This window comes from Meles meles, chromosome 16, assembly GCF_922984935.1.
Source record: "Meles meles chromosome 16, mMelMel3.1 paternal haplotype, whole genome shotgun sequence".
NCBI lineage: Eukaryota > Metazoa > Chordata > Mammalia > Carnivora > Mustelidae > Meles > Meles meles.
The window spans coordinates 47,038,381-47,062,238 of NC_060081.1; the positions used below are offsets into that span (position 1 = coordinate 47,038,381).

Genomic DNA, 23,858 nt, shown 5'->3' on the forward strand with positions numbered 1-23,858 from the left:
TAATTTGGAAGGGAGTTAAGACAGTAAGAATCCTGCTATTTCCAAATCAGCTCCCCCTAATATCTTTCAAGCTAAGCTAATCAATCTTTTATTGAATGAAACCCCTCCCCCCACTCCCACTCACTTGAGTGTCCCACTGGTTAAAAAAAAAATTCTGCGGGATTTTTTTTCTTACTGCTCTGAATGATCACAGTCATTCAGACTGCTGTTCTGTTTTACATAAAGCTGAACCCTCCATCTGATTAAGTTTAAACCACGCATTCTGGTGGTTCTTTGAGTTGGGTGTGGATGGCTTGTTTGTGGAAGTTAGGAAGTGGTTAGTCAGTGTTCTCAGGGGTTAAGTTGACTCTTGGCCGTGGGTGATTAGCTATTAGTGGGATCCCTATAATTTTCCCATGATAAGGATTAGCTAGCCTGCCTCTGGCTCTCTGGAAACGGAAAGCCTTCCCTTCTTGAAGGTGCCTGTTTTGTGGAGTTACTGCTGAGTGGCTCCAGGTGGGGGAGGGTGCTGGTAGTTCTTACTGTGGCTTTTCCCAGCTCGTGTTCTAGAAGTGCTCTGCCCATCCCTGTTCCACGCTCACCCCCCCCCCACCCCCGCCGGCTTTCTCCTGTTAGTCAAAGCTTGAGTTTTGAGAGGGCAGTTAAAGTGTCCGAGGGCTTGAAACTTGACAGGGGGGTGGGGGGGGGGGATGGCTGCTGAGACCTTGCCCTCTCCCCCACCTCAGGTGAAGGTTTATGTTTGTGTTTTTGTTTGGGGATCAAAGGCACCATTTGGCCTCCAAAGAGTCCAATTAATGAGGCGCTTATAAAGGAAACTTGACTCTGTTCCCCAATACTAGATAAACTGGGTTGAACTTTTTTTTCCCCCTGAAGTGAGAAATAAGTATGAAATGAATTAGTGTAAGCAGCCCCGGTAGTGGGTCATAAATTATCTATGGGATTGGTTCCAAGTGCTGTGGCTTCCCTCACTCTCCTGTGGGTTCCGAGACCTGTGCTGCCTCTTTGCCAGAGGAGGGTGCGTATCCCCCCTACCCTCCCCCTTTGATTTTCTAAAGCCTCAGGAGGCCCCTTCCTGCCGCCCTGGGTGTCTTGTTGCATTTTTGCGCACTGGGGTCGTGACTTGCTGTTTAGACAAAGAGCTGGGGCTGCTGTGGAAACGCTCCTGACGGGCTGACTTTGCAAAGACTTTCACATGGCTCTTGTCACCCCAGAGTCCTTCCATGGCCTCCGTAGCTGGCCAGGCCCGAACTGATTTATTCCACGCCCCCACTCTCGCTCAGCCCTGTGAGCCTGAGAAGAGAGTGGCTTTGTGAGGGCAGCCCCCGCCAGCCTCTCCGTAGACAGCCTTGCTTTTGTCACGAGTCGCCTGGGAGGGGACCTCAGCCCAACCACCAAAAATGTTTGTTTAGACAGAGCCCCCCGCACAAACCTTGCAAGTCTGACTGTCCTATCACCAAAAAAAAAAAAAAAAAAAAAAAAGAGAAAAGAAAGAAGACTGGAAACGCCTGGACTTCTTATTCTTAGCCTTGCATTTAAATGGCACAGATCTCCCCCAATGTTCTAAGGACTAAAGGGGGGCATATGTATGCGCTGTCTGTCCCCAGGTGCCAGTATGGCTGGCAAGGCCTGTACTGTGACAAGTGCATCCCACACCCTGGCTGCGTCCATGGCACCTGTAACGAGCCCTGGCAGTGCCTCTGTGAGACCAACTGGGGTGGCCAGCTCTGCGACAAAGGTACACTCCCTGGGGACTAGACCAGGGGGTGGCAGGATGGGGGGGCCACAGTTGAACTGAAGGTGTGGGGCAGCTGTACTTGGGATTTTACTTTGATTTATTTTTATTTGTAGGCGCTTTTCATTCTGAATCTGTTAGAATTTGCCTTTAATGCTGTGGTTTGGGATTTTTTTTTTTTTTTTTCTGGTTTTATTTTTCAAAGAGGACCAGCTGGAGGGGATGGGGTGGGGGGAGCACTAGAAACAGGGCTGCTCGGCAGCCTGTGCGGCCTGCTCTGAGCCACTGACCTCCCCGGGTCTCTGGCAGATCTCAACTACTGCGGGACCCGCCAGCCCTGTCTCAACGGGGGAACCTGCAGCAACACGGGTCCGGACAAGTACCAGTGTTCGTGCCCTGAGGGCTATTCAGGATCCAACTGTGAAATCGGTAAGTGGTCCAGGTGGCATGAGAGCCCTTCATTTAATTTTTGGGTACACTCAGCTTAAGAAGAAATAATAGCACACTTTAAGGAGTCGTTAAAAGATGAAAACCGCCTTGGAAGCAAAGTCTTGTCATCCCAGCAATGCTGTGGGTCTTTGAGACCTCCTGCAAGCAGCGTGAAGGTCTCCCAGCTGGTGATGCTGCCTAGCGTGGGGGATGGGGGGGCTGTTTGCCGCACGGTGACCCTGGCCCTGAGATGCCTTGGAATGTGGCCGCAGACACTTGGGCGAGAGAGGCCTTCCTGTCTCCCCTAGACTCAGCAGGGTTATACAGCACATACTTGCTTTCATTTTTCTGAAGTGAGCTGGAGCTGGTGGCCTAGGCGTAGGACTCGGCTGCGGGGAGAGGACAGAGGTGGCCCCAAGCGGGAGTCCCTTGCTGACCGCTCTCCTGGTTTTTGCAGCGGAGCACGCGTGCCTGTCTGACCCCTGCCACAACCGAGGCAGCTGCAGGGAGACCTCGCTGGGGTTTGAGTGTGAGTGTTCTCCAGGCTGGACGGGCCCCACGTGTTCCACAAGTAAGTCTGGGCTTTGGCCTGTCTTTTCCTGAGGATCACTGTATTGAGATACGTGGGTTGGGGGCTGGGACCTGGGCCGGGTTCATTGTCAGGTCTCCGTGATGGGTCTGTTTTGGTGGGAGGGGTCTGGCTTGGGCTTCTAGCCTTTACACCGGAAGTCTCCTTGCATCCTCATCCTAAGTTAGTTCCTGGAGGAAACTTCTGCATGGGTACCTCTGTCCTTCTTGTGTGCTCCCTGGAGCTCGGCCTCCTCTAAATCGAATTATAGTTCTTCTCCTTGCAGCCATGGAGAAGCTGCCCACAGGGAGGCTGTCACCCCTGAATTTGGTCATGGGGGGTAGGGGGCCCCAAAAGAGGAAGCTATAGTGGAGTTGTGGCTGCGAGGCCTGGCTGCGTGGGAGAACTGCCGGAGGGCTGGACCGGACTGTGTAGATAAGGTATCCCCACAGTTGGCCTTCGGGATCGGGGAGCCCACATTCTTAAACAAGCATCTGGGTTTCTGAGGTGCAACCAGGCCTGAGAACCACTGTTGTCAGCACCCTGACGGCTTGGTGAAGAACAGGGGTTTGGGGGTCAGGCCACAGGGGCTGGCCCTGTGGCCCTGCCTGCCTCTTGCGGGATGGATCATTACCTCCCCATGCCCTCTTGAGATGGGATAGTAGAATTCCCATGTCTTCCAGTTGTGAAGAACCCATTAGCAGATTCAGAGTGAGCCTGGTCCTTCATAAGTGGGGCAGTGGATGAAGGAAGAGGCCCCTGTAGTCCCGGGCAGAAGTGGGGGGTGGGGACCCCAGCTGTGTCATTTTGGTAGTGTCATTTTGTCTGTGAGCTAATAAGAATGAAGTTTTCTACCAGTAACAACTTCTTTGTCCTTGCCTTTTCTTAGCCACCCTTGAGCCATGCTGAAACTTTTCTTTAAAAATCAAAGGTGGACAGAGCTAGATGTCCCATGTTACCAGTGGGTCGATGCTCTGGGGATCCAGCTGGCTTTCCCTGCTGCTTAGGTTGGGGATTAAATGAACTGGGGCAGTGGAGGATTTAAAGCTAAAATCGGGCCTTACCGTCACAGCAGTCCCTTAGAGCAGGTGTCTGGCTCTTAAGTGAAGGCTCCTCATGTGAGGGTTGGCATTAAATGATCTAATTGTCAAAGTGTTGGAGATTAAATTGCCAGCCCTTTTCCCTTTTGTCCAACAGACATTGATGACTGTTCTCCAAATAACTGTTCCCACGGGGGCACCTGCCAGGACTTGGTTAATGGATTCAAGTGTGTGTGCCCACCCCAGTGGACTGGCAAAACGTGCCAGTTAGGTAAGGAAATTCCTGCACCAAGGTTGGCTTTGATGAGCCAGGCTGTTGGGGAAGATGAGCCTGTGGGTAGTGGTGTGAGTTTGCACACCATCGTGCTAAAAAGTAATTTATTGTCAAGAGTCCAGCGGGCCTGGGAGAGAGAACTCGAATGCAAATGGCCTAGCTCTTTTAGGTCCTGTGGGAAAGTCGTGGGATTCCTTGAACCATGTCAATCGTCTGTCCGAGGAGCGTTCAGCTGGGTTGCAAATGGGGATGGTCTCATGAGGAATGAGCTGTCTGCATTCTTCCTGCCACATTTAAATCCCAGCAACTAGGCTGCGCCGGAGTTCTGCACAGCAGTGCCTGGTGGCTTTCTGCTCTCCTGTTGGGGGCCGGTTGTTAACCAGCAGCCAGAAGGTTATCAATTAGCATTCCTTATTGGGTAATGGCTAGGGAGAGGGATCAGCTGTTCCAAATAGTGGGAACCTAGTATCTGTGATTTAGCTAGGTTATTAAAATGTCTCTTGATTCAGAGAAACTATCAATAGAGCTGGGGGCAGGGGAAGTGGGGGTAAATCTCCATTTCTCACTGCCCCTCCACATTTCTTTCAGATGCAAATGAATGCGAGGCCAAACCTTGTGTAAATGCCAAATCCTGTAAGAATCTGATCGCAAGCTACTACTGTGATTGCCTCCCAGGCTGGACGGGTCAGAATTGTGACATAAGTGAGTACCTTTGTTTCGATTTTGATTTTTGTGAAACCTCGGTACAGGCTTTCTAGGCTTGTAGGTCTGCTCCAGCCCGAAGACTTGTGCGGTAAAAGGAGAACCTCGGAGAGGCAGTATTTTTGGAGAGGGAGGGATCAGTGCAGAAGGGAAAACCTGGCACTTTATCAGGCTCCTTAGTCGGTAAAACAGCCATGTGCTGATAAGGTGGCTCAAACAATGATGTGAAGTTCACTTGCTCAGTCTGGAGGAATGAGGGAGGGTTCCCACCCAGTGTAATAACCTTATGCCAGGGGAAGCATACAGGAACTCTGGCTTTTCTCTGTCCTGAGCTGAGAACACTTTTCAATGAAGCCCAACTTCAATGGAAATTGCCTCTTTAATATGATGACTTGTTTATTTTTCAGATATTAATGACTGCCTTGGCCAGTGTCAGAATGACGCCTCCTGTCGGGTATGTAAATCTTAGCTTAAGATGAAAACTTACTGACACGAATCTGTAAGATGTATGTGACCCTGGGAGAGCTTGGTCCCTCTGAGATTTAAAAATGCAGGTGGAGAGTGATTCTCTGGAAGTTTCACTTGGGCTCATGTTACCTCCCAGCCTCTTGGGAGCCATGTCGAAGGCCTGCACATAGAAATTCCTCTCAAACATCTCGAGAGGCTGGGCACTGAGTGATCTTGGCGGATTGGTGGAACCGCGGCGGTCATGTGGGACTGCCACAGCCCTGTTTGCAGAGTACAGAGAAAAAAGCATGTGTTTCTCCCCTCTCCTTCTCCTCTTCCAGGATTTGGTTAATGGTTATCGCTGTATCTGTCCACCTGGCTATGCAGGCGATCACTGTGAGAGGGAGATCGATGAATGCGCCAGCAACCCCTGTTTGAATGGGGGTCACTGTCAGAATGAAATCAACAGATTCCAGTGTCTGTGTCCCACTGGTTTCTCTGGAAACCTCTGTCAGGTGAGCGATGCTAGAACCTCCATATGCCAAGTTTCTACAGCAGGGCTCCCTCCTCTTGCTGCCCCGCCCACCTCCACTCCCTTTCCCATCCCCTTCCCTTCCTGACTCTGGAGTCACCATGAAGTCTGTTAACATCCAGTGACCAGGGACTTCCAGGTGAACGCAGGTGGAAGGACACCGAGGAGTGGTTTTCTTCATAGTGTCAGCAGCCTATTGATTTGACTTTGTGCCCCTGACCTCTTCCACTCTGCCCTGTTTTGCCCGTGCATCCCTGGACAGTCTCTAGGACATAACTGTATCGTGTAGGGTGTTCTTCTAATGTTCTCCCTTCCTAATGGAAGGAGGTGAAGGGGTCAGATTCCAGCGCCTGCCACCCCAGAGCAGTTATAATCACAGCTCCGTTTTCTCTCCCCCTTCCCTGCTCCTGGCCCCACAGCTGGACGTAGATTATTGCGAGCCCAATCCCTGCCAGAATGGCGCCCAGTGCTACAACCGTGCCAGCGACTATTTCTGCAAGTGTCCAGAGGACTACGAGGGCAAGAACTGCTCCCACCTTAAAGACCACTGTCGCACCACTCCCTGCGAAGGTACCTCCCCTGCCTGCCACCCTGAGTGGCCGCTGCCTCTTGATATTCTCAGAGGCCATGCAGATGAGATGGAGAGCCCCTAACCTGACTGCTTAGGGAAGCCAGAATATGTGGAAGCCGTTTACTTAGGCTCCGCTGGTGGGAGAGCCAGGTCCCCAGGTAGCCTGGGGGCAAGCATACCTGTTCAGGGGCGGGCTGGTTTGCAGCATAGCGACGGCCCTCAAAGCAGCACTGCCAGAACTTTCTGCAGCTGTGGAAATGTCTGCTATCTGCACTGTTGGGTATGGTAGCCCCAGGAGCATTGAGTGTGTCTGGTTCGACTAGAAAGGGGGACTTTACTTAATTTTAATTCACCGAAATAGCCACACGTGTCTCGGGGCTGTTGTAGTAGGTGACATAGCTTTACAGGTTCTTTGTCCTTCCTGCTAGCTTACGTACGATTACATAGGAAATGAAGCTGGTCCAGCTTCCTTTAGCAAGCTTCTGCCAGGCTGAGGAGATGTCACAGGGGGGAGAGGGGCCCACAGACATGTAGGCTTCTTGCCACCTAGGGGGAAAATGCCTTAAAAACAAACAAAATTCTGTCTGCCTGAGTTTTAACTTCACCTGTCACAGTGTGACGTGGCCCACTGCCAGAGTCTCAGCCCCGAGGTGCCTCTTGACTCCTTACACTCATGAGCCAAAGGGTGCCTGTCTCCAGGAAAGCAAGCTTGGGGTAGGTCCTCAGCTTAGGAATGCCGTGTCTTGGGGGTCCGTGGCCGTGATCTAATCCTGAGTCTGTCTTCTAGTGATTGACAGCTGCACAGTGGCCATGGCTTCCAACGACACGCCTGAGGGGGTGCGGTATATTTCCTCGAACGTCTGTGGTCCCCACGGGAAGTGCAAGAGTCAGTCGGGAGGCAAATTCACCTGTGACTGTAACAAAGGCTTCACTGGAACATACTGCCATGAAAGTAAGACCCCTCTCAGGGGATGGGGCAGGGTGCCCCCTCACCCCGCCTCTGCCCAGCTCGGGGAGCATTTGAGCTTGAGTAGTTACAGTTGAGGCCAGTGAGGCTTCCCAGTCCACCCAAGGCCCGAGACCAAGTTAGGTTTAATTTATGAGCTCACTGACGCCTCTGACCCTTCAGCACACTTAAACATTCTGGAATCTTACTAGTTTGGGTGGTCCCGCTTTTCCGTAGGAGTTTCTTCCCCGCTCCCTCCAAGCAGCTTAGCCTCTGAGGCACTAAAACAGACAAGGCATCCTCTGGAGGCTTCTGCTTGATGAGCAGCCTGTTGAAATTGAGAAAGAGTCCTGATGGAGTTGAGAATGTGGAGATAGCCCCTGGCCCCTCATTTTCTCAGGAGGTGGCCCTGGGACCAGTGCCTGACTATGGCATCAGGTGTCCTTTATTCACCAGCTTTTTATCTTCGTTTCACAGATATTAACGACTGTGAGAGCAACCCCTGTAAAAACGGCGGCACTTGCATCGATGGGGTCAACTCCTACAAGTGCATCTGCAGTGATGGCTGGGAGGGGGCCTACTGTGAAACCAGTGAGTGTGTGGTCTTTTCTGGGCCAGACAGCTCTGGGATGCTTGGCGTGGGGGGGCGGGGGAATCCTCACAGGAGGCTTGTCTTTTTCATGGGAATGAGGCCCTGAGACCCCAACTGTTCTTGTCCTGGGACAGCATCGCCTGTGTCCTGTTAGCGTTTGTGAGTGCCCATGACAGGCCTCGGGGAGGAGCTTCTGCGAGGAGCTGTAGAGGCAGACTGTCATTAGGATAAATACCCCTGCTTGCGGGGAAAGTGATCCTCTTTCTGTTTTGATTGCAACTGTGTAAATTGTGCCTGTGCTGATGTTACCTTCCATGGCCGCGACAGAGGCCTCTCACTGTCATGCCACCGGTGGGGTTACGAATAACCCAGCTGAGGGCTCCTTTCCTCCTGCAGAAGAGTGAAAGTGTTGGAAGTCCCAGGATTGCTCAGCTGGTCTTGGACCTCGGAGTGGAAAGCAGCGGGTGGAGGTGGCCATAGGAAGGGGTGTGGTTCTTCCAGGCCGTGAACAGTTCTGGAAACTTCTTAAGCTGGGTGTCTCCTCTTTGATTCTAGACATTAATGACTGCAGCCAGAATCCCTGCCACAATGGGGGCTCGTGTCGTGACCTTGTCAATGACTTTTACTGTGACTGTAAAAATGGGTGGAAAGGAAAGACCTGCCACTCACGTAAGTGGTAGCTGGTGGGGGTCCCCCCCATCCCCGGAACCCCTCCAACCTTCTCTGTCTTCTGTGAAGGGGGCTGGCCAGGAGCTCACATGGACATTCCCCTCCTTCAGGTGACAGCCAGTGTGACGAGGCCACGTGCAACAACGGTGGCACCTGCTATGACGAAGGGGACGCTTTCAAGTGCATGTGCCCTGGAGGCTGGGAAGGGACGACCTGCAACATAGGTAGCTTTCTGCCCCATGTGGGGTTGGCAGTGGGCGTGGCCGTCTTCACACCTAGGACTGTTCTCCCGGCAGGTCTGCTTCTTGGCTCCCCGGACTGTCTGTGGAGCCTCAAGGAGGGTGGTCCTGTCTGTTCTTGTCTTGTAGCCCGGAACAGCAGCTGCCTGCCCAACCCTTGCCACAATGGGGGCACCTGTGTGGTCAACGGGGACTCCTTCACGTGTGTCTGCAAAGAAGGCTGGGAGGGGCCCATCTGTACTCAGAGTGAGTGTCCCCCTGCCCCATATGCCCTGAACTCTGCAAGGGCTGTAGGAGCGCAGCCTGACACCCTCAGGGACTCGCGATGGAAACCAGAAGCGGAGCTGTTTGATGTCTGCTTCTGCTTCACCTGGGTCTGTTCTAATGCACTTGATGGACTGCAGCCCTGACCTGGGCATGAGAAAGTCGCTGAGGAGATAAGTGGAGACAGATGGTGTCTGCGCTCCCAGCTTGGGTCTGACCAGCAGCCTGTCTCCTTCCCTTCTCACAGCCCCCTGCCCACCCTGAGCGGGGCCTCTTCCTGTGGGGTGTCCCACGGCATAGGGAACAAACTTGTGGTACAGGCCTGGTTCCAATTGAACAGAGGTCATCAGCGCCTTTTGCTGGTGTAAACTACGACTCTATCAGACGGGTCTTAAGGAAATAAGGGGTGTTTCTACGTACGGTTAAAACTGCTTTGCTGGATGAAGGCCACGGTGTTGTCTATTTACTTTGCAGATACCAACGACTGCAGTCCTCATCCCTGGTAAGCATGACTGCCTTTGAAGCCAGCCCTTGTTGGCCGAATTGTGCATGGGTATTCCCCAGGGATCTTGCCTGGAATGCAGGTTCTGCTGCAGGAGGCCTGGGAGGGGCTGTGGACACTGCCCGGGGCACATGCTTCCAGGGGACACTGGTCCTGCTGGTCCACAGACCACACTGTAATCAGCCAGGCGGTGTCTCCATTGGGAGCCGAGACTTTCCACTTTGGCTGTCCACGAGGATCACCTGGGGAGCTTTTAGAAGTTCCGATGCCTAGACTGCAACGGAGACCTGTGACTGAGAGCCTCTGGGGGTGGGACCCGGGCACTATTATTTTTAAAGCTCCCCAGGCAATGGGGAGTGTGGCTAGGGGTGAGAGCCACCTAATGTAACTGGAGTGGTGCCCCATGAATTGGCTGGTGGAGTCGTGGATTTGTGGATTGGGAGGTCAGTAACTCAGGCGGTCTTTGCTTTCTTCTTAGTTACAACAGTGGCACGTGTGTAGATGGGGACAACTGGTACCGGTGCGAGTGTGCCCCCGGCTTTGCTGGACCTGACTGCAGAATAAGTAAGGACCAGGCCGAGTTGGTTTCCCCAGTGGTGTTCTTGCCCCTAACTCCCAGCCCTCAGACCAACACTTTTCATCTTGAAAATGGTTAAGGTCACTCTTCCCTTTAGCCCTGCCTGAGAGGCATATAATGTCCCACCTCCAGCTGGGATTAAGGTTCTGGCTAGGGCCAGAAGCTCCCAGGTACCTGCTGGTCCTTCCCTGGTGGTACGGCCCTTGTCTAGGGGAGGGAGTTTACCAGCCATAGAATTGGACGATTAATCCATTCTGAGGCCGCAAGGAAAAAATGCTTTTCCCCTTGACTACGCTGAAGTCATTGGCACGTGGACATAAGCCACAGAGGACAGAGCTAACGGCAGTGGATGGGACTAGGGTCTGGTGATTTCCAAAGGTTTGGTCAGGCCTTGGTGAAATGATTAAAATGGGAGGTAGGCAGTACAGTTTTTCAGGGTGCTTAAGGTTTTTATTTTGAGCCCTTTTCTACCTTTTTATATGCCCTTTAGTTTGGGGGGATAGCTGTAATTTTCATTCTCATCCCCAAATTATTTAAAATTTTACTACTGCTTGAGTCTGGGACTAACTGGTCTTCAGCACTAAGTTGCGGTAGATTTGGTCTATTGCATATTTCTAAATTGTGTTGGCAAACTGTTGCCTTGACCCACAGCCTCTTTTTGTAAATAAAGTTTTATTGGCACACAGCTACTCCTTTATGTACTGTCTTAGAGCTGCCTTCATGCTACAACAGGGTTCAGTAGTCATGACAAAGCCCATATGGCCCGTAAAGGTTAAAATATTTGACCCTTTATAAGAACTTTGCCAGTCCTTGCTCTAAGTTGTACCATCTGATAAAAAGGAACCTATTTCATCAAAAAAATTGCTGCCTCCTGAACTGACCTTCAGCTGCTCAAAAGTCAGGCTAATGATCTTTGGGGGGCAGTAACTGGTGCTTTTTGGGGTACTGATGATCGATTTATTTAGGTGCTGGTTATGTAACTCATTAAACTTAGGGTGTGTATGCTTTATCTGTATGTTAGGTTAGTAAAAACTTAGAAAAAACATCACTGCCTCCCACTGGAGCCTAAACTTGATCTCCACTTCTCCTAGACATCAATGAATGCCAGTCCTCACCATGTGCCTTTGGGGCAACCTGTGTGGATGAGATTAATGGCTACCGGTGCGTCTGTCCCCCAGGGCACAGTGGTGCCAAGTGCCAGGAAGGTATGTGGGTCAGGCTGCAGCTGCCCATGGGGCGAGCAGGGCCCTAGTCACTGCAGTTACCCTCTGACTGTTCCCGAGCGCGCACTGTGCTAAGGGAGAGAACATGGAGGGCAGATGTGCAGAGGGAGTCACGGGGACTGGGGAAGCTTAAGGGGCCCCCTACACATAGGGTAGCTGTTTGTAGTCTGGCTCTTGGGCAGTTCTGCTCTGTGACAAACCATCCCAAGACGTGGCCTACAGCAGGCATTCATTGTGTTGCTCGGGGCATGCAGGGCAGATGGAGTGAGAATGGGCTGCAGGCTGGGCTCAGGTCTGTTCTGGGCGCTTCCTCACTCCCTGTGGACCAGTAGCCCTATCCGGCGAATGGCCCAAGCCCAGCTGTGAGCGACTCTGCTCACATCACCCCACCAAAGGCAGCCCTGGCCCAGCCGGGTGGTCATGGGGCCACGAGCCAAGGCAGCCAGTGAGGGAAGAAGACCTGTTGTCCCACGGCCCAGGGCAGAGCTGTAATCCTTCCCTAACAGGGAGGGAGTGAAGAGTAGAGCACCCAACAGAAAAGGATGCCCCTTCCACTCAGGTATCCTACCTTGCAGTTTCAGGGAGACCTTGTATCACCGTGGGGAGTGTGATACCGGATGGGGCCAGGTGGGACGACGACTGCAATGCTTGCCAGTGTCTGAATGGAAGGATCGCCTGCTCCAAGGTATGGCGGGAGGGCCTTGCGCCGCTCCCCCGCGTGCCAGGCTTACTGCTGCCCCGCGTTCCTCCTGAGCTGCCCTCTCCATCTCTCTCTCTCTCCAGGTCTGGTGTGGCCCTCGACCTTGCCTGCTCCACAAAGGGCACAGCGAGTGCCCCAGCGGGCAGAGCTGCATCCCGATCCTGGATGACCAGTGCTTTGTCCGCCCCTGCACGGGTGTGGGCGAGTGCCGGTCTTCCAGTCTTCAGCCAGTAAAGACCAAGTGCACCTCCGACCCCTACTACCAGGAGAACTGTGCCAACATCACGTTCACCTTCAACAAGGAGATGATGTCACCGGTACGGAAACAGCCCTTTTTCAGTTAGGCCTGGCAGTGTGTCTCTGCTTGTTCTGAAGCAGGAGTGTCCCCAGCTAGGCTCTTATCGGGCTTCCATTCCTAACTTCCAAGGAAACCTCGGCTGTTTTTTTTTTTTTCCCTCTTCTTCCAGTATCTTACATATGTGTGTGGTTTTCAAATGTGATTCTAGGGTCTCACCACGGAGCATATTTGTAGCGAATTGAGGAATCTGAATATCTTAAAGAATGTTTCTGCCGAGTATTCTATCTACATAGCCTGTGAGCCCTCCCCTTCTGCGAACAATGAAATACACGTGGCCATTGTAAGTATGAGACCCGGTCCCGCTTCATTACTTGGTTGCGGGTGGTTTGCAAACTTCAGTTAGCCACTGTCCAGACAGAGCGAGGTTGCTGCAAGCGAGCTTGGCACACATGTTCAGTAATTCTTAGTAACGGCTCCTATGGAGTGTTGCCCTGACCGTGCATCCGACCGTTCTCCTTTTTCCAGTCTGCCGAAGACATCCGGGATGATGGAAACCCGATCAAGGACATCACTGACAAAATCATAGATCTCGTTAGTAAACGGGATGGGAATAGCTCACTTATTGCTGCTGTGGCGGAAGTGCGAGTGCAGAGGCGGCCTCTGAAGAACAGAACGGGTAGGTGGCAGGTGGGGCAGTGCCCTGGAGGGAGGACTGTCTGATAGATCTTGGCTCACACCCAGGAGGTGGGGCATTAGCTGACAGTTTCCCCTCTTGAGGACCACCCCCAGCCCCCCACCCCACTGCTTAACTGGGGAAAACAGAGGCCAGCTGCCATGACTAGGGTCCTGGGGTGATGGGCAGAGGTACCTTCTTTCCTGGCCACCACGCTGCGCTCTTGGAAGCCAGCACCCCTGCCGAACACGCACCATCTCTAGATCCACCGCGGAGCCCTAGGGCAGAGCACTGCTGTGCCCTGAGCTCATGGCCAGGCAAACCCTGCCGTGGCATTCTGGTGTCGTGGGACCGTCTGGCCTAAGCACTGTGAGACACGGGTTTGATAGGCAGCCTGATGGCCCTGCGGGACAGCCACGCTCACCTTTTGACCCTCATTGTTCGAGTGAGGTTAGAAACTGGGTGCATGAGAATACGGGACATCTGAGCTGTGCGCGCTCTGATCGGGTTGCAGGTCATGCTGCAAACCAGATCCTCTAGTGAGCTGCGGCCCAAGGAGCCAGACTTTCCTAGACCGAACCAGATGCTCCTCTCCACACGGCCATCAGGAGCCTCGAGGAGCTGCTGCTGCACCTGGTCTCTGGGGACAAACGTGTCAGGGTCCCCAAGGGCCCTGGTCCTGTACTTGCTTATCAAGCTGTGAAGTGACAATATGTGGTTGTGAAAAGGGACTTGTCCCCATGGCACCCCTTTTAGGAATGACGGGCGGGAGCCACACCAGTGTTGGTATTCTTTTGTTCATGTGATGGCTTTTTTTTTTCCTTTCCTTCTGAGAGCTCATTGGTTTTGTGCCCGCCTTACAGATTTCCTGGTTCCTCTGCTGAGCTCCGTCTTGACTGTGGCTTGGATCTGTTGCTTGGTGACGGCTTTCTACTGGTGTGTGCGGAAGCGGCGGAAGCCCAGCAGCCACGCTCGCTCGGCCTCCGAGGACAACACTACCAACAACGTGCGGGAGCAGCTGAACCAGATCAAAAACCCCATTGAGAAGCACGGGGCCAACACGGTCCCCATCAAGGATTACGAGAACAAAAACTCCAAAATGTCAAAAATCAGGACACACAACTCTGAGGTGGAGGAGGATGACATGGACAAGCACCAGCAGAAAGCCCGGTTTGCCAAACAGCCGGCCTACACGCTGGTAGACCGAGAGGAGAAGCCCCCCAACGGCACGCCAGCCAAACACCCAAACTGGACAAACAAACAGGACAACAGGGACCTGGAAAGCGCCCAGAGCTTAAACCGGATGGAGTACATCGTATAGCAGAGCGCGGGTGCGGCCGCCACTAGGTAGAGTCTGAGGGTGCTGGGGGCTTGTAGTTCTTCAACTGTTGTGTCCTAGTCCAGTCTGAGGCTGTCGTTGACTTAGAATTCCTGTGTTAATTTAAGTTTTGACAAGCTGGCTTACACTGGCAATGGTAGTTTCTGTGGTTGGCTGGGAAATCAAATGCTGCATCTCACAGCTATGCAAAAAGCCAGTCCAAAGTGCCCCCTACCCCTGGCGCACATGGCCCACAGCCGCCAGCTCTCGGACCAGGCTGCCCGGACAACACCCGGCCCCTGGGCCTTGAGCTCCCACTTCTGCCAGCTGTCCCAATGGTGATGCAGTCTTAGGATCATAGTTTTTATTTATATTTATTGACTTTTGAGTTGTTTTTGTATATTGGTTTTATGATGACGTACAAGTAGTTCTGTATTTGAAAGTGCCTTTGCAGCTCAGAACCACAGCAACTATCACAAATGAGTTTATTATTTATTTTTTTTATTGTATTTTGTTGTTGTTGATGTTGTTGGGGGAGGGGGGACGTTGATGTCAGCAGTTGCTGGTAAAATGAAGAATTTAAAGAGGAAAAATGTGTCAAAGTAGAATTTTGTATAGTTATGTAAATAATTCTTTTTTATTAATCACTGTGTATATTTGATTTATTAACTTAATAATCAAGAGCCTTAAAACATCATTCCTTTTTATTTATATGTACGTGTTTAGAGTTGAAGGTTTTTGATAGCATTGTAAGTGTATGGCTTTATTTTTTTGAACTTATTTTCTTACTACGTGTTGCCTATAAGCCAAAATTAAGGTGTTTGAAAATAGTTTAAAACAATAGGATGGGCTTCAGTGCCTGGAATACTGGTGGAATTTTTTTTTTTTTTTGTACGACGTCAGATGTTTAAAACACCTTTTATAGCATCACTTTAAAACACGTTTTAAGGACTGACTGAGGCAGTTTGAAAATTAGTCTAGAACAGCAGGTTCTTTTTTTTTTTTTTCCTGCTTTAGACTTGAAAAGAGACAGGCAGGTGATCGGCTACACAGCAGTTTAAGGAACAACTCTGAACTTCGACTTTACGTAGCCAAAATGTGAGTGGTTGAATATCATTAAAAATATCAAATTGTGTGAAGTTGGAAGCACACCAATCTTATTTTGTAAATTCTGATTTCTTTTCACCATTCGTATGTAATACTGAACCACTTGTAGATTTTTTTTTCGTTATCTACTGCATTTAGGGAGTATTCTTATAAGCTAGTTGAATACTTGAACCTTAAAATGTCCAGTAAGATCACTGTTTAGATTTGCCATAGAGTACACTGCCTGCCTTAAATGAGGAAATCAAAATGCTGTTGCAAAGTTGAAGATCAAAAAGGCTTATGAAACAGTTAATTTCGTTGGTTCATCACTGAGACCGTGAAGATACTTTGTATTGTCCTATTAGTGTTATGAACATACAAATGCATCTCTGATGTGTTGTTCCTGGCAATAAATTTTGAAAAGTACTATTTATTAAATTTTTTGTATGAAACATGGAACAGTGTGGCCTCTTCTGAGCTCATGTAGTTTTGCTTGGCTCTGCCTTGTGCCTCTGCCACCCCGCCGAGCCTGTTCTGGTAACGGGGGTGTGATAAATAGGCCGCGCTTGACAGGGGCACGGAGGGAAAACTGAAAGCCTTTTCAGCCACAAAATTCAGCTGAAGTTCTCAAAAAAACCAAAAAAACAAAAACAGAAACCACCACCCTGGGCTGCTGTGAAGAGCTGTGCGAGCCCCATCTTGGGGGCCTTGATTCCCTTGTTACTCAACAGCAAGTGTGAATACTGCTTGAATAAACACCACTGGGTTAACGGCCTGTAGTGTGGAGGTGAATTGTTTGTGAGCACTCATGGGAAATGCCCACTGTACGAAAACGGTTTTTAAAAAGCTTGGAATTAGAGTTTGGGGAGGAAGAGGGAGATTTGGTGCCTTCAATCTTTTTTTTTCTTTCCCTGGCTACTTGGACTAATATTAATGTCCTGCCATCTGGACCACACCCTCTTGGCTTCTCTGCACGCACACACCTCCAGGATGGTTTTATGCACAGGAGGTGGTAGCTAGAAGCTTCTGGGGTCAGAACCATCTACTCCTCACTTGTGCCCAGGGAGTCCGTGTTTGGGTGGCCTTACCACTGTAGCCGTGGGGTGCCAGGTAGCTGGCCTTCGAGGAGGTTTCAGAGGTTGCCCATTTGTACCTGTTGAGGACAGGAGAGCTGTGGTTCTTCCTGTGGCCACTGGTGCCAGACGCCAAATGCCTCTGCCCACCCGCCCCCCCCCCGCCAGCACACATGTGGGGCCAGGGAAGCTTCGCCTCTGTAGCCAGGGATGAGCCGTGGGGACGGGCACATGGATGGCTTCCAGCAGCGGCGTGGAGCTGCCAGGAGTCCCCGGCTTCTGGGGAGCAAGCCAAAGCTTACCCTCCCTGGAGCTGTCCCCCAGCGTTGCACGGTCAGCCATCCGCCCACCTCCGATTTGCATAGGTTTTTCTTCTTCCTTGGGAAAGTTTTCTTCTATCAGTTCTGATGGGCGTCTGTTTAAGAAGGGGCGACGGGCTTTAAAAATATCCCTAACTTCGTGTGCCTGAGCAGAGAGCACTGAGGAGTCAGAATCCAGAGCAGTGTGCCTGGGCTTGCTGGGAAGGCAGCCCGAAGGACCTGGACACCAGTGAGTCTGGATTCCCACGACATCTCCCTGCCCTGGTGTAGTAGTACTTTCTGTCTCTAATCTCTGCCAGTGGACATCTGGTTTCTGGAAGGTAGGGTGACCAGGAGGGAAGGAGTGCTCCAGTATAGACGCAGTAAGCCAGGACACCATCTGATTTAGCAGTGCTCAACTCAAACACCATCCCAAAGCAATACCTTGCTCCAGTGGTTTGTGAACTTGGATTCTTCAGGACCCCAGAATTCCTTGGGTAGTTGCCAAGTGCTTTTGTGCCAAGAGGAAAAAAAAAGTTTAATGAGCCTCTGCAATTCTTTATTCCAGGAGGGACGTGATCTTGAGGTTCACATTTGTTTTAAGAAGCCTTCTCAGTAGTGAGAAGGCAGAGATCAGGCTCCTCTGGGCATGGCTCAAAGCCAGGCCCTTGATCGTAAAGGGCAGTTTTCCCCTTTCTCCAGGTAGAGGTAATCAGGCAAGGGAGCCCTGGTTATCTTGGGGATGAGGTGGAAAAGAAAGGACTCCATACCTTTCCCATTCCCCATCAATGTTCTGGGCCCTCTTCAAGCAGATCCTGGAAGAGAAATAAGTTTTTAGTCCAGAAACTTGACCAACTCGAGCCCCAGCATTAGACCATACCATGAAACTTTAGTAAGGAATTAACTCAAAGCTGACTGTGCTGAGAATCTAGACTTAGACAATGTAAAATCAGGAAAGTGGGTGGTGGCTCTGTCTTAACTGACTACAAGTCCAGTGAGACTGGGCAACACTCAGAAGCATAACTTGATCGCGGGTTTCTCTCCATGTAGAGTCCCGGCCCAGTCCAAGAGTGGGGACAGGGAATCTGTATTTTCAACAAGAGCTTTCAACAAGCTCTTCCCTCCCTCCCCTTCCTCTCCGGCTTGTGGGTAGTAAAATTTAAGAACAACTCTACTGAGGTACTAAAGTATAAGCTTTTCATTAATTACAATGTTTTTCCTACTTGTTAAACTGAATTAATTAGCCTGCAAGCCAGTTTGTTGCTAAATTGCCACCTGACATCATTTTTAAGTAAAATAATTGTACTGCCCCTTGAGCAAGTTGTGGTCTCAGTGCTTCATGTTTATTGGCTGATCTGAGGGGTCAGTGAGTCAAAGTTAACTTATTTGGTAAGAGTTCTTAGGTACCCAGGAGCCCAAGAAACAAGAGCACGGGTTTCCCACCTTCCTCAACAGTGTATACCTGTCTGTCCAAAAGTGAGCGAGTGCATCACTAAACACCAGTTGTCTTTAAAGAGTAAAAAAAAAAAAAAATTCCTATGGACCTACAGAAGCTTGCAACTTGGGCTGGGCCATGTTTTCTATCATTTCCGCTTCGGCTGCGGCTCCTTGCCTCTACTGGGAATAAGAAGCAGGAGTTCAGAGGTTCCTGGTCTGGGAAGACACACAAGCACTGGGTTATGGGAAGCCTCCTCCTGCTAATGTGTATTTATACTTTGTGAGCTCTGATTCATCCTAGCATTGGAACAGAAATCTGCTTCCTGAGGTTCTGTTTTTAAATAGATAGTTTGCAAAAACAACAATTATTTTTCTTAGCATTTTTTTTCCACCCCACAAGCAGCTAAACATCCCGGCCTGGGCTATGTCAGTCTCCAGCAATGCCAACAGACAGCTTGGTTACTGGAGGCAGAAGGGTGCCCCAAGGCAGTTCTGTAGGGTGCCAGCCCCAGAAGTGTTAAAAACAAAGGTTAGAAACCATTAGGGCAATCTTGTTGCGTCACTTCAAATCCATGAGACATTTCTGGGACTATTAAAAATAACGAATTTCCCTTTGTGAACAGCAGCCTTCCGATGGTGGTTAAAAGTAAGGGCAAGTGGGGGTGATGCTCGCGGGACCCCAGGTCCCGAAGCACGCCTGCATGGCACCCTTTGAGAGCGTGTCAAAAGGGCGCGGCTCTCTTGATTTGGACATAAATTCCACCTGTGTTACTTGCTCTTGCATGCCGGGCACAACCTTCCTGGCTTAGAGTGTGTTTCTTTCAAGTCCCAGGAAACTTTTACAATTCTTAAATTATGTATCATTAGGCATGGGTCTGGTTATTAACCTGCGATACGCACAAGTAGGGAAAAAACTTGGAGAGAGTGAAGGCTCTCCAACCAATAAGAACCTGCCTGCTGCCTCCCTGACCACGCCCCCCGCCCCCACCCCTTCCCCTGCAGTATCCACGCCAGGGCACCTGAAGGTTGAGTTATCCTGAGAGCAAAAGCAGATGCCAGCAACATGAAAGAAACAGCTTTAAAGAGAAGCTCTCCCAGCAGGGCCAGTGGGGCTGCTCCGTGGTCCCCGAGGGGAATCCAAGTTTGCAGCTGGCTTCCTAATGACTACTCAGGCAACCAACGATTTGGCTCCCACTCTCCCCCTGAAGAGTGCAGAGAGGCTTCCTTTCATGGGGCCTAGACATGCGCAGTTGAAAAGCCTCCGTCTTAGACTCACTGGACAGTGGTGTAACTGGAGACCTTACCCATCAAAGGCTCCAACCCATATTATTTTCTCAGGATGGGAAACTGAGGCCTAAAGAGGTTGGAGGATTTGCCTAAGGCCACACAGACGGTTGGCAACAGCAGGGACTAGAACCTCGAGCTCCTGCTGCTTGGGTTGCTGTAGTTTCTGGGAATTTGCCAGATTTATGTCCGGATCCTGCCTTTGGTGTGAATTTCAAAGGCACACAATTGGGAGAGCAGTGATTAACAAAAAGGGGATGCAAAGTCTCAAGGGAGGCTGCAAAGCGCTGCCAAGGAGACACTGTCCCCAGGCTGAGCGGTGCCTCCTGCAGGTTTCGCCTAGAAAAGTGACATCTTTATAAATCTGATAGCAACAGGTATTTTCTGAACCAAAGCCTGACTAAGCCCTGTCCCTTTGGAGGTGGTTCCTTTGTTCTTAGGCAGATTCAGATTTGCTTCTCAGTTTCTGCTTCACAGAACTAGAACATAAGACTGAAGGAAAAGAGGCTCAGAAAGGAAACTGACAGCCCAACTCACTACACCCTACTCTTCTGCGCACGCACACGGCAGGCACACACACCTCTCAGGACGCTGGTTCTGGTCTCCATGTATGAAAGGGGGTTGGGAGGGTCCTGGCCAGTGTCAGGTGATGGCAACTGTGATTTGGCTTCATCCCATATTCCCTAAACACTCCTGCTTCCCCTGGCAGGCTACTTCCAGATTATTCATGGAAAAATCATATGAGCATTGAACAATACTAACATCCACGTAGCCTGAATGCAATGAAGTTCACCCTGTCCAGTGCACAGCTGGGCCAGCACAGGCAGATCTGGGAGTTCCTGGCACTGCCTATGGGCAGCTCTCCTTCCTCCACCCAACACCCCAAAAAGCCTACTCCCCCGTGCTCTCCCCACCCACCACAGAAGGATTAGGAATATATCCCACAAGTTATCTTTAACCTGTTTGTCGTGTCAGGATAAGCCAGAACTACATATTATGCAAAAATTTCCTGTGCGCTGAGGCACCCATGCTGAACGACTAGGAAAAACCCCACCTGAAGACCAAAACATAAACCCTCCAAGTTCAGGACTTTAACAATCAGATGGGCTCTCTCTGGGGTCTCTGGCTTTGCCAGGATGGTGTGTGGAAGTGTTTTTTTAAAAGGAAGCAAGGCCCAGTGCAGAAAGGGAGAGCACAAATGTGAAAAAACTAAGGACAAAGTGTGAGTGAAAGGAAAGTAAGTGGGAAGAGGTCTGAAGAGGGTGGGCAAGGCCTCACCAAACCTCCAGCTTTCCCTACACAGCCACGACCCCAGTATTTCTGCATGTCCTGGAGGATCTTGGTACAACACTCAACAAAAGAGGTCCTGAACATTTCCTCCAGGGTGCCATGCCTCCACGTGGGCCTGATGAGCGTCCTGTTGGCTTTCACCTTCTTGGTGTGCAAAGCCAGGCTGTCTGCTGAGTGGCAAAGGCATACGCTCTGGAGCCAGACTTCCTCCTTGATTCCAATCACAGCTCTTCCTTCCCGATTTCTGGCACAGGGGTGTTTTTTTTTTGTTTGTTTGTTTGTTTGTTTTTTGCCTTTGCGGTATTAAGCTCACACAGTTGCAGCCCAACAGCAGAATTTCTGGCCTTTGGGGTTGGACGGACCTGGATTCTAGGCTCTACTACTTACTAACTTTGGGAAGTTCCTAAAATTCTTTGCATCTTGGTTTCCTCATCTGTGAAATGGTGATAATAAATATGTGCCACTGTTCATATTCATGAAAAGGGCTGTAGGAAGAAGAAAGAACAGTGCTCTGTGGGACAGGATGTAGAGTCCACTAAGAGATTAAGGAATCCAGCTAGATTCCAGTGACAGTCTCTGTTCTTGCCACTAAACTGGGCCTCCTCCCTCTGTGAAGAGCTAAGGAAGGGCCGTTGGATCTGGAGGTAGACAGAAATCCAAGATGGCCCACAGAGATTCCCGGGCTCTGGTTATTTGATTGAACACTAATCCAAGTACTGCTGTGAAGGGATTTTGCAGATGTAATTAAAGTCTCCAATTAGTTGGCCTTAAATTATGGAGATTTTCCAAGTGGGGCTGACCTAATCACAGGAGCTCTTTAAAAGCAGGGTTTTTTCCTCTGGCTGGTCTCAGGAGAAGTCAGAGACACAAAATGTGAGAGGTTCAGCATAAGGGAGGCTTTCTCCATACTTGAGACAGAGGAGGCTATCAGACAAAGACCTGAGAATGGCCTCCAGTTGCTGAGTGAATTCCCCCGATCACCAACAGGAGACTGGAGCCCACAGTGTTAAAATGGCAAGGAACTGAATTTTGTCAAAAAACCCAAGGGAGCTTGGGAGTAGGTCTTTCCCTAGTTGAGCCTCCAGACGAAGACACAGCCTGACTGACATCCTGATCTGAGCCTCATGAGACCCAGAGCAGAGGATCCAGCTAAAAAGTGTCAGAACCTGTGAGAGCATCGATTTGCAATGTTGCAGGGTGCTAAGTGGTTGTTCCACAGCAACAGCGAAGCTCTCCTCTAATGGGAGCTGTACCAGGCTCCGTCATGTGGTGGTCTTGATCCTGGCTACACAAACCATCGGCTTTTCCCTACATCAGTTCAATGTCTGCTATCAGTGCAGCAGAAAGAGAAGTGCATTCAAGACAAGAATGAACTACAGGACCACAAGAAAACTTGGTTCCCAGTTAAATTCTACCAGTGTGTGGTCTGTCAGTGTAGACAGCTCTCAACAGCCTCTAAATAATAGCAATCGAACATGGTTCTGTCTTCCATATCCATCCTCCCTACCCTTTTGTACAGTTAGAGCCAGATGAGGTAAGCCCAGGTGCTTGGCCTTGGAAGGACTCCAGGGCACAAGGTCTTGGGTCAGTTTTCTCTCCTATGGAATGTGATGTTTGACTTGTTTTCTTGATGAGGTTTTCAGAGGACCGGACATCCCAGAAATAGTTGGTAATGGCCTCCCCACCACCAAGCAGCTTTTCCCTAGAAGGAAGTTCCCTCCTTAGCCGGCCATTTGCTCTGGACTGAGTCAGAGTTAAGTATCAAGCCCAACTTTCTCTTGTACCATCTCCTCTGTCCTGAGTCTGCCCTGACAGGGGCAGCTGGCCTAGATGAACATGCAGAGCCCGTGGCAAAAAGTTTAGGTTTCTCTCAAGTTCAGCGAGCTTTCCTGAAGTGTTAACCAGGGCCTGAATTAGACTTATAAACTTGCAGAACAACAGCCCAAATCGGGCTGGATCCAGGATCCAGAATCCAGAACCAGGATCCAGAACACGTAATTTGATAAACGGGTGTTAAGGAATACTATCTTCAAGAGAAAACAGACACAATTTGATGTGGAAAATTCACAGATGGACAGTATTCTTGTCTTTGAGCTTGTATGGAGGTTTTAGGTGAGATCCAGAAGGTTCTTCCTATTAGCATCAAAACAGGAACCCCAACAGCAGATCCCCTGAATCTCTGCCACGGAAAGATCTTGCTCCCAGAACTGCTTTTGTACTGATGGGCACTCTTCCCTGGGGAGCCCCTGGAGGACACTTTACCAGATGCCCCAGGGTCTGCCCATGCAGTCACCCCTCTACTTTAGATGGTCACCGAGGCGAGCAGAAGGCACTGGGAAAAGGCTCATCAGGGAAGCAGCATTTTAAGGGGAAGGCACAAATCAAAGCGGGGCTGTTGCTTCACAAGCCTCGCTTCCTTCTGGCATTGTTACAGAAGTGCCTTCTAGGCTCCTCCTGCTGGGACACATCCCAAACACCCAGTCTGCCACATCAAGGCTGGAGGTCGCCCTAATTCACCATTCCACCTTCTCTCTCTGACAACAGGAATGGATGGGCTGGTATTAATCCTCCCGGGCACCCACAGTGGGTTTGGGAAAGAGCCTTCTGCATGCTTCTCACCAGCTGAGCATGTTAAGGAGGAAGAGAAAAGGCCTTATGAGCCACTGGGCTTAGAAAAGTTCCCAGTCAATCCATCACCTGCCTCCTCTGGAGAAGGTTCTGCCAGGGCAACCCACAGTTCCTGGGGCAGGTGGGGAGAGGGACATGAAGCAGCAAGTGGAAGTAAGAGCTCTGTCTGCGTCCCCACGCCAGTGTGTGTATGTGTATACACATCTGTATATGTGTGTACGTGCACATGTGTCTGTGTGTGTATCTAAGCACGGAGACAGGACTAGTCATATAAGAGCCAGTGAGAGGGCGTGGGAGACTGGGAACTTATTTATAAAATCTCTTCTGCCCTAAAGCAAGTCAAACTCCCTGCTGAGGAGTTGCTTTTTCTTCCTCCCTTTTGAGTCCTGTGTGCTGAACTGACCTCTCCTCGGCAGAGGTCAGCGCTCTGCTCACCCGGTGCACACTCGGCCTTCTGGGGCTTGA

At 50.6% G+C, this 23,858-nt stretch overlaps 2 protein-coding genes across 6 annotated transcripts in view; one reads left to right on the forward strand and one right to left on the reverse strand.

Moving 5' to 3' along the window:
* Positions 1-14,962, forward strand: part of JAG1 (jagged canonical Notch ligand 1) — a 34,686-nt gene extending 19,724 nt beyond the window's left edge. Inside the window, exons 6-26 of the mRNA XM_045980642.1 lie at positions 1,605-1,735; positions 2,042-2,161; positions 2,619-2,732; positions 3,927-4,040; positions 4,632-4,745; positions 5,153-5,199; positions 5,534-5,707; positions 6,144-6,294; positions 7,083-7,247; positions 7,719-7,832; positions 8,389-8,502; positions 8,613-8,726; positions 8,871-8,987; positions 9,480-9,507; positions 9,986-10,071; positions 11,176-11,289; positions 11,883-11,992; positions 12,091-12,324; positions 12,514-12,645; positions 12,831-12,981; positions 13,842-14,962. Coding sequence (XP_045836598.1) covers positions 1,605-1,735; positions 2,042-2,161; positions 2,619-2,732; positions 3,927-4,040; positions 4,632-4,745; positions 5,153-5,199; positions 5,534-5,707; positions 6,144-6,294; positions 7,083-7,247; positions 7,719-7,832; positions 8,389-8,502; positions 8,613-8,726; positions 8,871-8,987; positions 9,480-9,507; positions 9,986-10,071; positions 11,176-11,289; positions 11,883-11,992; positions 12,091-12,324; positions 12,514-12,645; positions 12,831-12,981; positions 13,842-14,299 — 2,902 coding nt within the window. The 3' untranslated portion in view covers positions 14,300-14,962. The remainder of the gene's footprint in view (positions 1-1,604; positions 1,736-2,041; positions 2,162-2,618; positions 2,733-3,926; positions 4,041-4,631; positions 4,746-5,152; positions 5,200-5,533; positions 5,708-6,143; positions 6,295-7,082; positions 7,248-7,718; positions 7,833-8,388; positions 8,503-8,612; positions 8,727-8,870; positions 8,988-9,479; positions 9,508-9,985; positions 10,072-11,175; positions 11,290-11,882; positions 11,993-12,090; positions 12,325-12,513; positions 12,646-12,830; positions 12,982-13,841) is intronic.
* Positions 14,963-15,981: 1,019 nt separating this feature from the next.
* The window catches only part of LOC123926677 (SLX4 interacting protein), a 206,934-nt gene continuing 199,057 nt past the window's right edge, over positions 15,982-23,858 (reverse strand). For 2 of the 5 annotated variants that reach the window (XM_045980644.1, XM_045980643.1), the window contains 3 exons: positions 17,525-17,569; positions 17,199-17,265; positions 15,982-16,833 (listed from right to left, as the gene is read on the reverse strand). In XM_045980644.1, coding sequence (XP_045836600.1) covers positions 16,432-16,833; positions 17,199-17,265; positions 17,525-17,569 — 514 coding nt within the window. In that variant the 3' untranslated portion in view covers positions 15,982-16,431. Of the gene's footprint in view, positions 16,834-17,197; positions 17,570-23,858 lie in introns of those variants that run through there. The other 3 variants (XM_045980645.1, XM_045980646.1, XR_006815297.1) reach the window with 3 other exon arrangements.